The 16,896-nt window shown below is 39.3% G+C and overlaps 1 protein-coding gene across 1 annotated transcript in view; it reads right to left on the bottom strand.

Moving 5' to 3' along the window:
* DSG2 (desmoglein 2) overlaps positions 1–16,896 on the bottom strand; it is a 30,714-nt gene that overhangs the window by 8,262 nt on the left and 5,556 nt on the right. Inside the window, exons 2-12 of the mRNA XM_081951926.1 lie at positions 13,360–13,395; positions 11,879–12,007; positions 10,268–10,429; positions 9,929–10,073; positions 8,958–9,124; positions 7,819–7,953; positions 7,541–7,726; positions 6,512–6,774; positions 4,947–5,089; positions 1,942–2,169; positions 634–861 (exon numbers count right to left, since the gene is read on the bottom strand). Coding sequence (XP_081808052.1) covers positions 634–861; positions 1,942–2,169; positions 4,947–5,089; positions 6,512–6,774; positions 7,541–7,726; positions 7,819–7,953; positions 8,958–9,124; positions 9,929–10,073; positions 10,268–10,429; positions 11,879–12,007; positions 13,360–13,395 — 1,822 coding nt within the window. The remainder of the gene's footprint in view (positions 1–633; positions 862–1,941; positions 2,170–4,946; positions 5,090–6,511; positions 6,775–7,540; positions 7,727–7,818; positions 7,954–8,957; positions 9,125–9,928; positions 10,074–10,267; positions 10,430–11,878; positions 12,008–13,359; positions 13,396–16,896) is intronic.

The raw sequence follows: 16,896 nt of genomic DNA, 5'->3' as shown, positions 1-16,896 counted from the left end.
CAGAACCAGTAGCAAAAAAAATTGAATCCCACCACTGGTGTATATACATGTATACTTAAAAACATTCTTCCCTAACCTGACATATGGAAGTTTGGAAGCTTCTTAACTACAAGTATGGTTTTCTTAAGAAGAAAGCCAGGGAGAATTTGAGCAACAATCAAAGTGAAAGTGGAACACCAGCTCCTAAACAGACAGGAAGAAGAAAAACACTCAACCCCCCCCCCCCCTAATATTTTAATGCCCTTTAAAATGTTTCATTCCACATTATATACAACACATAAAAATTTTGAATTTCTTAAAAAAATATTTATTTCAGTAGAAATTAATTATGGTTGGATAATGTCTACAGTCTTTCTTTTTCAAATGAAGTCAATGATTTGCAACCTCTCATCTGAAGGAACCTTTGTGTCAGAGTTCTGCTTAGCGCCAATCATGCCTCTAGACCATGGGTGTCCAACCTTGGCAACTTCCTTATGGCCTTTAACTCTGTGAATTCCTGAGTCACCATGGTGAATTGTGGGAGCTGAAGTCCCCAAGTTGTTAAAGTTGTCAAGATTGAACAGCCTTGCTCTCAATAGTAGAGCAGGTTGGACATCCAGTTCTAGACATTATGAAATAACGTTAAAAGCTTACGGAGTAGCAGCAACAATGCCAAGATCATGAGCGCAACTGCAGCGGGTCCCAGGAAAACGGAGGAGTTGACAATTCTATCCCGGCAACCAATACCATCCTTGCAATCACAAACGTCCACTTCCAGTACTTGTTGGTCAGGACAGCTGAAACCTTGGTTATCTTTTATTAAAAGAGGAATTCTGTATATGCCAGGTGACACATCCTGGAGCATAAGCTGAGCTCTGGACCCTTTGTAGGGAAGAAGAAAAACAACAACAACAATATTCAGCAAGGAAAGGAATGAAATCAGAAGTCTTGCTACTTTTAGGGTTACCATTTTGATAGTTAAAGCAGTCTTCCCCAACCTTGCAAGACTTTAACTCCCGGGATTCCTGACCATTGATAGGACTTCTGGGAACTGATCTAAACACACCCAAATTAGGAGAGGCTTCTTTAAAAGAAAGCATTCTTATTAGGAGACAATTATATATTTCTAGAGTCTGTCACTATTGCACAATATTTTGGAAAACTGCACTTTCTGAACAAAGCAAGAGTTCTCTAGGACATTGACACATTATTTGGTAATCCCACTGCCACAATATATTGATGGTAGTTCAATCTATTCAAGGCAATTCATTTTAATCATGAGAAGTTTATATTTCTTAACTATGGAGCTTGAAGGTTTTGGGCTGCCCTCCTAAGCCTAAAGGTAAAGGTAAAGATTCTCCTCACACATATGTGCTGGTCGTTCCCGACTCTAGGGGGCAATATTCATCTCCGTTTCAAAGCCAAAGAGCCAGTGCTGTCCAAAGACGTCTCCATGGTCATGTGGCTATCATGACTAAATGCTGAAGGCGCATGGAGCACTGTTACCTTCCCATCAAGGTGGTCTTTCTTTTTCTATTTGCATTTTTACAGGCTTTTGAACTCCTAGGTTGGCAGAAACTTGGACAAGTAACGGGAGCTCACTCCGTTACTGGCACTAGGGATTCGAACTGCCGAACTTTCTGATTGACAAGATCACCGTCTTAGCACTGAGACACCACATCCCTTCTCCTAAGCCTAGTTCCATTTTATTTTGCAACTGGTGCTAAACATGTTACCCCATTTCATTCATATATATTAGAAACAGTCCCTCCACTTGTTTACAATTGAATCTGATCTAATCTACAATGAAGCAGCACCATTAATATTTCCCCCCACACTTTGACTGCCAATTCTTGAAACCAAGAATTGAAGCAGAAACCAAGCCACAAGCTCTGCTCTCATAACATCTGTAGCTTCAGAGCTATTCAAATCTCTATAAAATGTGGCATGACTCATACTTACCGACTATCAGGCCAATTCTCCATTTGTCTGACATTCTTTCAGATTCATCAATGATCTTGAAAGTGAAAGGACCACCATTTGGATGTCTATCTCGATCCTCAACAGTGATATTAATATACTTTGTATCAGTACAGACAGTTGTTTTTTCATTCACCAGAGTTGGGCAGTAATCATTCCTGTCTTCAATCTGAATAACGATGGTACCTGTAGCTGTTTTTGGAGGGTAGTCTGCAAAGCACAGAAGGCATATCTATTTTTATACAAACTGCTGATTAATTGGAAACTTGTTTGCTTCTTTAAGCATGTAAGGCAAAGATTCTCCTCGCACATATGTATGAATTGTTCCTTACTTTAGGAGGTGCTCATCTCTGTTTCAAAGCTGAAGAGCCAGTGCTGTCTGAAGAGTTCTCTGTGATCATGTGGCCAGCATGACTAAATGCCGAAGGCGCGCAGAACGCTGTTACCTTCCCAACAAAGGTGGTTCCTATTTTTCTACTTGCATTTTTACATGCTTTTGAACTGCTAGGTTGGCAGAAGCTGGGACAAATAATGGGAGCTGCCTCCATTACACGGAATGTAAAATACAATTCATACCCATGAACATTTTGGGGGGTCACTGCTATACGGGAAGTCTTCGACCTATGGCTGTAATCACTGGTGTATTAACCATTAAGCAGACTAACCTTGTGCTTAGGGCACCAGGCCCAAAGAGGGCACTAAAAAGTTGAGAAATAAATAAATAAAACCAATGAAGATTTGTACAGTATGTACAAAGGAGGGGCACCAAGATTTGCCAATGCTTAGGGCACCAATGAGCCTTAATCTGCCACTGACTGTAATGGAGCCTGCAAATGGTGACACCCGTTAAGAGAGGCAGCGTTCCTTAATGGACTTTGCTTAACATTCATAAGGGTGAATGACCGCAGGGGTACTTCAGCCACTGTAGGTTTGAAACAGGGTTGTATGTAGCTTTTTTTGGTGGGGGGGAGGGGGTTGTTGTAAACTCAAATGGCCATTAAGTGACTGATCATATCTCAAGGATTACCTGCAATGTTACTTTACTCTTGGCGTCTCAGTTGTTAATCAGACAATTAGTCAAAAATCAGATTGGATTGTGGTCGGTGTTAGATTTGTAGCTCTCACTGTATAATGCACAAGCTTTACTACAGCCTCTGCTCCTGCATCCACTTAGTACTAAGAACGTGCCAGATATTCCACATAACATAAAAGGCATATGATTTCATTATGGATTGATTCAAAGGGAAAAAAATATATTGGCATTCTAATAAGCAGAATATTGTGATTCTGATTGTGCATGATGTGAAAAACCAGTCTGCTGTGGTCCTTACGGAAGGGATTCACCTGGTAACGCAGTGGCAGATGACCAATAAACTCCAAATCTGCCTTGTTTGTAAGACAATAGTTCAGCGATGGCGAACCTTTTTTGGCTCGTGTGCCATAAGTGGGGGGAGCGCAGGGGGGGTAGTGTGCAGGTGTGCTACACCCATAATGCAATGCACAATCCCCCCAGTGCGCATGCGTGCACTACAGGCGCAACCCATTTTTTGCATGCTTTTTTTGCCCTCCCCAGGCTCCAGATGCTTTATAGGAGCCTGGGGAGGGCGAAAACAGCCTCCCCCGCCCTCCGGAAGCCCTCCAGAGGCTTCAGGGACCCTAGGACGCTTCCCTGAAGCCTCCGAAGCAGTCAAAACGACCCTCTGAGCAAACCGGAAGTGATTCCAGTTTGCTCAGAGGGTCATTTTGAGCGCTCTGAAGGCTTGGGGGACCTTCAGGACACTTCCCTGAAGCCTCCAGAGCAGTCAAACGACCCTCCGAGCAAACCGGAAGTCCGTTCACGAACTTCCGGTTTGCCCATAGGGCCGTTTTTTTGCGCTCCAGAGGCTTCAGGGAAGCTCGTGAAGCCTCCAAAGGGCCTCCGGGGGGGAGGCTCTTTTCACCCTCCCCAGGCTCCTATAAAGGCTCTGGAGCCTGGGGAAGGCAAAAAATGGCTTTAAAAAAGGGTAAACTCAGCCCGCCAGCGTGCACATGCGCGCTGGCCAGCTGACAGGGCAGCCCCTCACATGCCCTGACAAATGGCTCCGCGTGCCACCTGTGGCACGCGTGCCATAGGTTCGCCATCACTGCAATAGTTATTCTGCCAGCATCCTTGCCTCTTTTGTGGACACTGGATGGCATGAGACACAGCATAGATGGAGTGTGGGATTTATACTTTACTCAATCATTTTCTGCACTTATTTAGAAATCTACATATTCACTGGAATGAATATGTAATGGAAAGAAAGAAAGCTCATAAAAGAAATGGAAAGCTTGAAGAAATTTCACATTGCAAATCACTCTAAGCATTGATTTCTCTGCAGGTAGCTAGACAAAAAATTGCCCTACATTAAATCTCTCTCCTGGTTTTGAGTCTAAGGTAACCAGGTCAACGTAAATTACTCAAAACTAATTTGTAGTTTTTCTGGGTTAGTAGAACCTAATCCTGAAGCAGAAATGATCAGATTTCTGGTTTAGCACAACAAGATGTTTATATGTTGTATAATCTTAATCCTATTTGTTCATCTAAACAGGATCCTAGATCATTAGTTTGGCCATGGTTTGATGAAATTAAGACCAACACTAATTTCTTCGAAATAAGAATATTGGTTTTTTTCATGCTTTCTCTATTCCAATTGCTGGCATTTTGCCAAAGCTTTTTGACCCCCCCCAAAAAAAAAATTAAAAAGAGAGAAAAAATGAGGCAGAGAACTATAGCTCATTAAAAATATAGTCTCCTACTTGCTTTCTAACTATTGCAGGCAGTTTTGGTGGATTCTGAAACTTAATAAAAATGAACTGATGTGAATTTGGCATGAGTGACATGCTGATACTTTTCAAGAAAGAATAGAAAAATGTAGTTAAATTATTTATTGTGTATTCCACCAGATCTTACAACTCTTGGTAATTAAGAACCATTATAAAGTACAATAAAAATATTCACTACGTACCAGTACTTATGGCCAAAATTGTTGCAGTGTAAGTACCATTGATGACATAGTGTGATTCATAGTCTAGGACTTTACGTAGTCTGATTTCAGCTGTTTTAGCATCTATTATCAACCAGTTTGCAATATCGCTTCCTTTGGCATACCTGTGTAAAATTTAAATATATGTGAAAATAAACATACAAATCAGAGATTAAGCATACATATAAAAATTATATACTTCTTAGGAAACATACAAACTTTTTATACATCTACATACTATATTTCTATTCATAGTTAATAAATAACAGTCAAATAATTGTTAATAAATAACAGTCACATTTTAATACATTTATTCTTGGTGTATTTCTAGTTGTGCCCTGTTCAAATCTCTGGCCAATCCACATAACAAGGACAGTTTAATTGGAAAACCTATCAGAGGTTGGCCCAATAAATCATTTCTGAATTGTTCCTTTGCACTATTATAGTTTGTTCAACAAACAATGTGCAAAACCATGGTTCAAGATGACATGTGAACATCAATGTTTTCAGTATTTACTTATCAATCATACTTATACGGCTGCCCATTTCACAAGAAGCAACTCTGGGAAGCCATATAAATATGCATATACCTACTTCATGTTGATACTGAATGTTTATAAGTATAAATATAATCTTTGTCATTGTACTTAAATACAACGAAATTGGTTTTAACCTCACTGGTGCAAAATTATAGCAGAAACAAAAAAGAAAGAAAAAAGAAAAAAAACTAGCGTGTGCATGGAGTGACTGTGGTTGTATTTAAAAGTCTGACAGCTCAAGGATAGAAACTATCTTTAAACCTATTTATTCGGCTGGCTATACTTTGATGTCTTCTGCCTGATGGTAGAAATGCAAAGAGACACTGACCAGGGTATGACCAGGGTCTTAGGTAACCCCTGTGAAAGGGTCGTTCGACCCCCAGAGGGGTCACGACCCACAGGTTGAGAACCACTGCTGTAATGCAATATGTGAGGACACTTTCTATGGTGGACCAATAGAAAGAGGTCATCAGCCGTTGTTCCACCTGATTTTTTTGCAGGACTCTAAGGAAATGAAGTCTCTGTTGGGCCTTTCCAATCACCAGAGACGTGTTGTTTTTCCAGGTGAGATCTTGGCTAATAAGCACTCCCAAGAATTTAAAAGAGGAAACCCTTTCCACACAGCCCTCCTCGATATACAGTGGGGCAGGTTCCTGTCTGTGCTTCCGGAAATCTAGTACCATCTCCTTTGTCTTACTAGTATTTAGATGAAAGTTGTTTCTTGAGCAGCATGTGGATATTATTATTATCCAAAGCTGTCACTGCAAACACATTTAAAACAAAAGGCACTGGGAAGCATAAGGCATAAACTGCATCTCTCTTTTCAGCATAAACGAAAGGATGAGCAATGTTGGAACATGACAGTAGTGAATCTATGTGTCTGGCATATTGACACCACATAGGAACAGTAACCTTGACTGTAGTGAGTTGCCCAGAGTCATTGGAAGTTGAGAGGCCTGTACGTTTACTAATAAACAAACAAACAAACAAACAAACAAAAAGTCTTACGTGATGCGTTGTGCTATTGTTTGAGTGTCTTCATTATAAGCTTGATAGCTTCCAATAATCTGGTTTATTTTCGTTGTTTCTGTTGTCTTAATCACTAACGTTCGGGGCTTAAATACGGGGCCTTCCCTCACATTTTCCACATTAATTTTGACAGAAATTGGTTTTACTTGGGAAACTTGACTGATAATTGATTTGTGATATGCTGCTTTGTTAGAAACTACAATCTTCAAGTCCATTGTCCGCATTTCTTCATAATTTATTTCCTGCAGAGAGAATGAAAAAAAATCGCAATTTAGAATGCAATTTCAATTTACCCACTTGCATATCCTTCTGGACTCTTGGTGGAAGTCTACTATTGCAACTTCAATATTATTTGCTATGAAATACCCTTGAAAATCCATTCAGAGTCAAGAGTCCTGTCAATAAAAAAAGAGCAGAAAAGACTCTTGAGTTTTCATGTCACTGTATCAAATAGAGATCGAGGCACAGAAGAGGACAAAGAATATCAAGATTCTATGTTAAAAAAACAGATACATCAAGCAATTGAGTTAGGAACCTATATTCACCCTTATTATTGGGCATACGAAAACAGGGGATGTCTCAACCTCTTGTTAACTGACTCAGCTTGACAATGGTTATAAAAAAAGCCTGATGTTATATTATCCCACAGTTTTAAAGTAAAACAAGGTTTGTAATTCAATTTGTGGAACAGAAAACAGTTTAAATTATTATGAAGTACGAGAAGCTGAACTAATGGATGCTCTTTGTGGGTATGTGTTGTAGGTGGGCATGCAGAATGCAACTGTTTTATGTGCAAAACATCCTACCATACTATAAAATCTCATCATAATGGAAACCGGGCAGAGAGATGGTTACAATGAGATGATAGGAATCTGTGCAGAAATACTCATACAGAACACATCAGTGTGCCATTGTGCTGTAGGCTGTCACGGTTCTCTTCTTTTGCTAAGTACCGTCACTGGATTGAGGTCAATGTGGCATGCATACTGCCTCTCCCCATCCACTAACCTTAATCAGAGTAAGAATTCCTTGGTTGGTTCGTGAATCTGTTTCTATACGGAAGTAGCCTCCTTCATTGCCAGATACAATCATAAAGTTTGCCAGCCAGTTATCAGTAAATTGTTCATCGTCATCAAAGACGTCCAGGCGCATGATTTCCACATTAGCTATATTTTCCTTTACGCTTCCTTCATACTGTAAATAAATAAGCCTTTTATAATGACACATCTTTCTGATCGTAATTGAAGAAACCTGCCCAAATAATAGCAAGCACACTTTTTACTCACCACAGTCTTGTTGAGTTTAGGGATGTTGTCATTAACATCCAGAATCTTGATCTGTACAGTAGTCACTTGACGATTCCCATATTCTTCTAAATCACGGTCTTTTGCTTCCACAACCAAGGAATAACTACTATGTAGCTGCAGAATAGTCAAATAGCATGAAAGTTAGGATATAGAAAAACAACAACAGGTAGCTGAAAAAGAATTGTGTCCCCAACCTGGGGAACCTTAAAGAGTGAGTGGGACTCAATATCACCCCCGAGATTGCTGAATTACAACTATCAGTATCTGTAACTTCTGGCCACATTTGGAGGCCACACATTTCTCACTCATTGTTTTTGAAAGCTCATGGTGGGAAGTGCAGAAACTTAATACCTACTACTTTCTGCCAGAACATACAGAGAAAATCATGGTGCCTGAGATTGGAGGTAATCGGAGTATTCTGAACCCCAGTAGTGAAAAGCAGAAGACTAGAAAGCAGAAGGTCAGAGAAACAAAGATGCAAAAGTGTAAGCCATTGATACATTGTGGTCCTCATCAAAAGATAAGGACATTTTTTTTTCTAACCCTCTGAAATAAAAAAAGGCTCTCAACCATATTGATTAATGGAGAATGGTTGCTCCTTGTCACTACGTTAAAAAGTTTGCTAGACATGAACTGACTGAACTGACACTGAAGAGTTAAACTGAGAAAGAGTTATTGCGCAGGTCATAAAAGTTCTTATCAGTGATTTATTGCGCATGTCTTCACACATTCCAGAGACGAGGGAGAAAGAGAAAGCTACTGCTGAACTTTTGTCCGGCTGCCAAGCTGGCAGACGGAACCTTTATTATCAAAATGTAACAATTAGTTAGTTTCGTTTTATTTCGTTTTATTATTTTCGTATTAAAGTTGTTTATTAATTAGAATATGCTTCTCAAGACTTTTATTCTTTTTCTTCAATATCTTAATGCATATGCTGTTGGAAATCAGCCCGATCCATAGACCTCATTTTTCTTCAGGGTGATTTTTCCCCTGACACTCCTCTCGTTTCATAAAGGAATGTTCATGAAATCTTAGCATCTTCCATCCTTTTACTAACTCAATAAGAAATTAGATAAATAAGAAACCCTTGAAAGAATATTATGAGAGAAAGAAAGTACCTCTCTGTCAAGCTGGAATGATGCTGTCTTAACTTCGCCTGTTTCTTGCTTAATGACAAATGCATTAGGATCATTAGGTTCTTGAGAAACAATCCTAAAAGCAATTTTGGAGTTGAGGTTATTGGGCTCATCTGCATCAGTTGCAGTTATCTTCAGCACAAGAGTACCTAAGAAGAGTTAAGCATTTTACAAAGGTATATCAAACAGCAACAACCAAGAGTGCACATTTTCTTCCTGAACACTCTAACTGCCTTGCTTTTAAAAAATGGTCATAAGCCACTTTTTCAATGCTGCTGTAACTTTGAATGCTGACAGGATGAACTATTGTAAGTTGAGGACTACCAGTGTTGATGTGATGCATATCACTGCAAGTTCCTAAATGAAAAGCGGATTATATAAACCCAAACAAATATTCAGTGGCAGAATAGGCACACGAGATACATGGAAAGGGAAGGTATATTTATGCCATCCCAATAATAGAGGTGGTGATCACCGTAAAAATTTATCCTAAGCAGAAATTTACATCAAACTGTTAAGATTCTACCCAAATGCACTACAAGATTTTGCCCTTTTTAATTACTACATAGTAAGGAGAACAAAGTTAAGGAGTAAAGTACATGTAGCCTCTACTCCAGAGTATTTTGGAATTATCGTAAAATTAAAACCAAGATTTTTTTTGGCTCCTAGACCTTATATTTTGGCTGTCAATAAAACATGGATTCTCAAGTATTTAATTATGTTTTCTAGTGCCCCACCCCAACAATACTATAAAATAAAAGTCTGTGGTATTTCTACTCTATTGCAATATTTTAACCAATAAAATATTTAGTCAATAAAATACTACACAAATATTTGTGACAAGGGCCCAGAGGCAACAGGAGGGAAGGAATGGATTCAGAATAATTGTATAGGGAAAAAAAAATATGAATGCTGGATCTGAATGAAAACGTACATAACTGTCTAGAACGTACCCACTTCCGACAATTCTTCAACAGAACCACTGAAACTTGTTTGTGAAAACACTGGGCTATTGTCATTTATATCCAGAACTTTAATCCTCAAATCCAGTGGCTTTTCCAGATTTTCACCTCTTTGATTTATGGCATAGCCTTTCAGCTGAAAGAATATTAACAAGAAGTCCACATGACAAATTTCATTCAATTCATTCAATTAATAGAAAAATAGAAATAATTATCACCGGATTATGCTGTTTACTCTTTTCCGTTGGCTCATTAAGAAAAATAAATTTCTATAAACATAAAAATCAAGAGCCGGTAACGGATATGAATCTATCACTTTCATCTGCTTACATGAAACATTGGTGTTTGTTCCCGATCGACTATTCCAGTTATGTTCAATTCTCCAGTTCTGCCATTAATCACGAATAAATGATACGGTGGTTCTGTGACTCCTTGGCCAGAAATGGTGTAAGTAATAATTACTCCTGGTTCAACATCTTTGTCAGACCGAATCTATATGGAATAGGAGAAAAGAAACAATATTTATTGTCTCTGAAACTGAAAACAAATATGTTTTAATCTTTAAAAAAATAATTATTAAGAAAACTAAAATAACATAAATCTTTAAGTAAAGATGTGCAAAACATTTTATTCTGGGAATGTAACATTCCGAGAAAAACTTTGTTTTTACTCTGGACCATCCCAATCTATCTACTTCAAGGTTGGTCCAGCAATTTTCTGAATGTAAATCTTCTGGAAGAAGTGCTTCAATTGCTCTGGATGTGGCCTACTTAATTACCAAATCAATAAATTATACAAATATCAAAAATGACTTAATTCCATACCCAAGCCACGTGTTTGTATGAACCAGCCTTTATAAACTTAAAGTATACAATACTGTAAGAGGTAGGCAGAAATTTAAAACTATATTCAATAGATCTAACCAGCAAATAAAAGTCACAGCTTATTCTCCAACAGATGGATCATTATATGTAGAAAATATATAATGGCTGCCCACAAAACTAAATGGAGAACGCAAAGAATCTCAAGGAGCCTCCTTTGTGCATGTGCAAAACAGATAGTCTCAAATGAAATAGTATAAATTTGTCTATGTACTGATGTTCTCTTGTGATCCACTATCCAGGATCTAGCTAATAATGAAATGAAATAAATAATCTAGCTAAATAATTACATTTCTGATTCTCATAGGGCCGTGATGGTGAACCTATGGCACCCGTGCCACAGGTGGCATGCAGAGCCCACACTGCGGGCATGCGAGCCATCGCTCCAGCTTGGCTCCACTGCGCATGCGCCTCCTACCGGCCAGCTGATTTTCAGATCTCTAACATGCATGCACAGGGCGCATGTGGGAGATGTGTGTGCATGCTCAGGGGGCAGGGTGGTCACGTGCGCATGCGTGGAAGGCAGGGGGGAGCACAAGTGATGCACAGGGGTGTGTGGCGTGGCCCCCCTGCAGCCTTTTTTTGCTCCCAGGAGGCTGCAGGGATGCCTACTAGGCCCAAAATGGGGTATGTGTCATGCACTCATGTGCAAGGAAGTGATGTGCACGAGTGTGTGTGTGTTGCACAAACATTGCATTATGGGTGCGGGGGCGTGCACGCTTTCGGCAAGCAACAACAAAAAGGTAAGCCATCACTGTCACAGGGGTAGGCAAAAATATTTTTAGTTAAGCTCGGTTTTGTCAAGTTTGGCAAATAAAAATGGCAAATACATTGAATCGCTTTAATAAGGTTACTGTATTATAATTTAGCTATACTAAATAATGATTATTGCCATTTTGATTTTTTCCAGTAATGAACCAGAATTGTACAACTGATATTATATGGTTGTTTTACTCAATCTGACACCTTCTATGCTTGACAGGATTGCAACTCCAGTCCAAGTTGAGGAAAGCTATGAAGGACAAAACAAAAGACATATTTGTTTCCAAGCCTGACTTACCTTAGCAATTGGGTTCTTCTGGGAATTGTCACGCTCTTCCCAGATCCTGGAAGGTGGGACAATCCATTCTCGCTTTTGCCTGATTAGGCTCTTCTGATGGAATACTTGCTCTTGCCTTCCGCCAAGAATCTGTGAGGAAATTCAGTTTTATTTGCAACCCTTTCTTATTGCCAAACTGGCAAACCAAAATCGGGAAGCCTCCTATTTTAAATGCATTCTTATTTTTCATATAAATACCCTAGTGCAGGGGTGTCCAAACTTGGGACCTTTAAGACTTGTGGACTTCAACTCCCAGAATTTCCTAGCCAGCCACCCCTGCCCTAGTGAGATTCGTAACAGAAAATACAATGGCATGCTTCAACATAAGCAACAACACAATATTTGCATAATAAGGACTATCATTATTTCTAATACAAAATGTATGCGCTGAAAAACCATAAGGACTTATAGGAAGGAAAAATTCTTGTTGATCCTATGGCACTGTCCCTCTTTCATCAAGGAAATTGTAAAAATTCTTGTTTTAATCTGATTTCTGTAACATTTTATTATTTGCTGTATATCACAAAGGTGCTTTTTCAAGAAGCAACTGGACTTTCTGGTTTTTCTTTTAAGATGTTTGGATTCTTATCCAAGAAGCTTCTTCAGCTCTGACTGGATGATGTGGAATAGAAGGAATATACTCCTTGCACACAGCTGGTCATTTGTCAGGAGTATAAACCCTTCCATTCCCCACCATCCAGTCAGAGCCGAAGAAGCTTCTTGGATAAGAAGGGAAATTCCTTCAAATAAAAAATAGAAAGTCTAGTTGCCTCTTCAAAAAGCACATTTCCTGGATGACTGAGAATCTCCATACACATTCTATATGTCAGTAATGGCGAACCTATGGCAGGCGTGCCACAGTTGGCACGCGGAGCCATTTGTCAGGGCATGTGCGCCCTGGCCAGCTGAGTTCACCCTTTTTTAAAGCCCTCCCCAGGCTCCAGAGCCTTTATAGGAGCCCGGGGAGGGCGAAAAGAGCCTCCCCCGCCCCCACTGGAGGCTTCATGAGCTTCCCTGAAGCCTCTGGAGCACAAAAAGTCCATTCGGGAATGGACTTCTGGTTTGCTTGGAGGTTTGTTCTGACTGCTCCGGAGGCTTCAGAGAAGCGTCCTGAAGGTCTCTGAAGCCTCTGGAGGGCTTCCGGGGGGCGGGGGAGACTGTTTTCGCCTCCCCAGGCTCCTATAAAGCCTCTGGAGCCTGGGGAGGGCAAAGAAAGCAGGCAAAAAATGGGGGGGTCACGCCTGTAGTGCGCACATGTGCACTGGGGGGTCGCACATTGCATTATGGGTGTGGCATGCCCCCACACAACCCCCCTGAGCTCCCCCTGCTTATGGCACGCGAGCCAAAAAAGGTTCGCCATCACTGCTATATGCTACATTTTGCTTAAATCTTTAAAAACCTAAACATAAACAAAAAACCCTTTAAAATTGATAGTCTCTTACCTCCCAATGAAGTCCATTTCCAAAGATTATATAACTCTGCAATAAACAGATACAACAATTAAAAATATATCTAGCCTCCCAATATAAACCACTAAGAAAATTAAAACACAGCAGTATTTTGGCATCAGTGAAATTCAGTTAGAATATTGCACACTACTCCACCCAGACGACGTTAAGCATACTTAGTTATTTTTAAAATAATGAAATGGATGCATGTATAAAACCAAATCAGCGTTAGGTTTTCACATTTAATATGGTCAGAAAATGAAGTAAACTCTGGAATTTCATAGATGTGAATACAAACGAAACATGAAAACAATTAAATCGGCATTAATGGGTCAATGTTGTTAGGTATGCATTTTAGGTAAGTGCTGATAGAATAGAGAAGCAAATACAAATTTTCAAAGATGATCCGGGCATGTAGTAGCCCAGTGATGGTGAACCTTTTTGGCACTGAGTGCCCAAAGCGGAATGTGCATGCACATGCGTGCCGGCCACCTGGTCTTTGGCTTTCCGGTGCTCCAGCATGCTCGTAGACCAGCTGGCCAGCACACATGTACGTACTGGAAACCAGAAGAGCAGCTGGCGACAGCGCATGTGCCCACAGAGAGGGCTCTGCATGCCACCTCTAGCATGTGTGCCATAGGTTCACCATCACGGTAGTAGCCCCTTTCCTCTTGAAACAAACCTTGAAATTGATTAATTACATTTTAATACCTAACATTATGTAGCCACCTCTATTGTTTAAATAGTGGCTTACCACATGTAGTCAAACACAATTAAGGCATCATTAACAAGATGATACAGAAATGTCAGTTTGGTATACATTCTGAACACCTTTAAAAAAACGATTTGGCTTAATCAGCTTTTTAGTTAAGACCTTCAGTTTAGCTAAGCTTTTATTTAAAAAAATATTGTGGTTTTCTCATTCTAATATGCCCACTTTATATAGACTTAATATTTCAGATATTGGCAAACATTTGCAGTTTCATCTTGAAAAACCACACGCCTTTATAAATTGTGAAGAGAGGAAAGCAATGTGCTAAGGAAACTAAAAGTATACACAATGTTTATCTGGAAAATTGCCAGCCATTAATATGGAATATAAGTATTGAAATGTAAAGTAAATTATTTTCTTTCAAATCTTGGGAAATTCTCAAAAAAGTTTCTAGTCTAGGGAAGGTTTATATTTTAGGGTGGATTTCTTTGCTTTTAGTGATAAATGTATTTTGTTTTCCCATGTGAAAGCCTGTCATACCCTGCTATGATTTATGTCTCTGTCAGAAAGACGCAAGTATGTGTGACACAGTTGTTATACATAAATAGAACATTATAGACTCCTTTACGATCTCTCAGATATTGAAACACATTAACTAGACTTGGGATCTAAATCTATAGCTCTGTGTTTCTCAATCTTAGTGGTTTTAAGATGTATTGACTTCAATTCCCAAAATTGCTATCTGGGGAATTCTGGGAATTGAAATTGCCCATCTTAATGTTGTCACGTTTGAGAAAGCAAGTTATTTCAGGCTATCTGATCAATATTTGATATTAAAGTCAATCTTTATCACATGAATCAATTTTCCTTGATAATATCCACTATTTAAAATATATTGGAACAAGGCCAGCTGTTAAATATCAAATTCTCCTTTAGTCATCACAGTTCCCTCTCTCTAGAAAGTTCAGACTGACACCTAAATCCTCTTTGTTTTTACAGTCAAGTTCTGTACAGGGGAAATACTTAAGTAGACACAGTGGACATGTATTTCTTTGTTAGTATTAAAGTAAACAACTCCAGGCCAATAAAAAACTGTCATTTGTTTTGTCCTATTTCTTAAACCAGCAGTCCCCAACCTTTCCAACTCCATGGACCGGCAGTGATGGGGGCAGTGCGGAGGGGGGGGGAAGAGATGATTTCATGTGTGCACCTGCTGCTTGTGCAAATGTTTCATGCCCTCTCTTCTGCTTGTGCAACCTGGTTCCCAATGGACCGGTAGCGGGCCACAGTTTGGAGGTTGGGGACCCCTGTCTTAAACTGTTACTGGCTTTTAGAAGATGGACCCCCACCCCACTTAACAGCAATATAAGGATTGTTGCAGGAGGGGGGAAGGTAAATTTCCTCATATGTACTGTCCAAATGTATTCATATTTTGCATGCCCTCAGCTGGTATTACTTGTTTAGAAAGATATAGGGGTTAATATAGCTTCAGTAATGCCAATCAAGAGCAACGACTTCAGGCCCTTTGAAACAACCAGCAAGGTGGGGGCCATTTTGAATTTGATTCATCCAGGATACAGCTACATGATAGAGAAGGTTTACTTCTGGGGTCATTCTGATAGATGTCACTGCTTACATGAAAGAACCCAGAGCACAACTTGCCAAATAAATTGGCTAGATAGATACTGCAGGAAAGATGTTCCTGAAAATGAACACATTATTTAGGCTTTTCAATCAAATAAGAAACAACAATGTATATGCATTCATTCTCCTAATACTCCAGGTCCTTCTACTTAAGAGTTTGATGTGCATCCAGCTAAGCATTCACCCAGTTTGTACCTTTTGGACTTATAGAATCAGTAGAGCTGAAATAGCTTTCTCTGTGCTGCAAATATAGTTCCAATCCCCTATGAAAATAGCATCCTCCTAAGTGCAGATGTGATGCTCCCACTTAAGGAAAAGTAGAGATAGGTATGCACTTTCTCCTTGTTAATACATCCTAGTTATATTCAATTCTGAAGCTTAAGTGTGTATTTGCAATGAATCACGTAGCCATCCATCACTGAACCCAATGAACTCCCTGTAGTTGATGTTGCAACTAAGATTCCTTTGGGCAAGCATACTATTACATTGGGACTAAACACCCAATATTTCTAGAAGGCACCAGGCTGGAAAACGGTGATATCATTACTTCTGCAATGCATGGAAGTCATAGATCTTACTGAACTCAGTCAACTGACTCATCGCAAATACCTCTTAAACTAACTTTCTTCAGTGTGGTGTTCTTCAAATACAGTGTGTGGAAAACTCAGTTTTCATTGGTTAGACGCCATCAGGTTGAGAATGTTTGTCTAAAATGTAGAGCTGAAAAACTCCAGGTTACCAAAGAATAGTGAGAAAGATTCATGTTTCTGTATCTGCTATTAGCTAGTGGTCAGAGTTCTGCCAAAAATTGGTTTAAGTGGCTTACAAATAAAAAAAATAGTTTATGGAGGTACAATTAAAAAACAACATGAGATGACTACAAAAAAATCAATAAATTCCACAGATGAACAAATATAAGGTGCTCCACAACCAAATACCGTATGCTTTATAGCACGATTGTGAAAATGATTACAAACATAACTAACAGAAATATTCATAATTTCTTTGGAGCTTAGAAAGAATTCTAATACTTCACCAAGACAATAACATGTACTACCATAATTAAACATAAGGAAAACAATCACGTGTGAAAGACAGCCACCTTCAAAGGAAAGGTAATTAGAACATCAAATTGCATTGGTACATCTTACATTCATTGACGAGATGTTGTTTTC

The sequence above is a fragment of the Natrix helvetica genome (genome assembly GCF_964273705.1).
Source record: "Natrix helvetica genome assembly, chromosome: 4".
Taxonomy (NCBI): Eukaryota; Metazoa; Chordata; class Lepidosauria; order Squamata; family Natricidae; genus Natrix; species Natrix helvetica.
The sequence above is the reverse complement of the archived record's forward strand: the minus strand, read 5'-3'. Positions and strand labels throughout refer to the sequence as shown.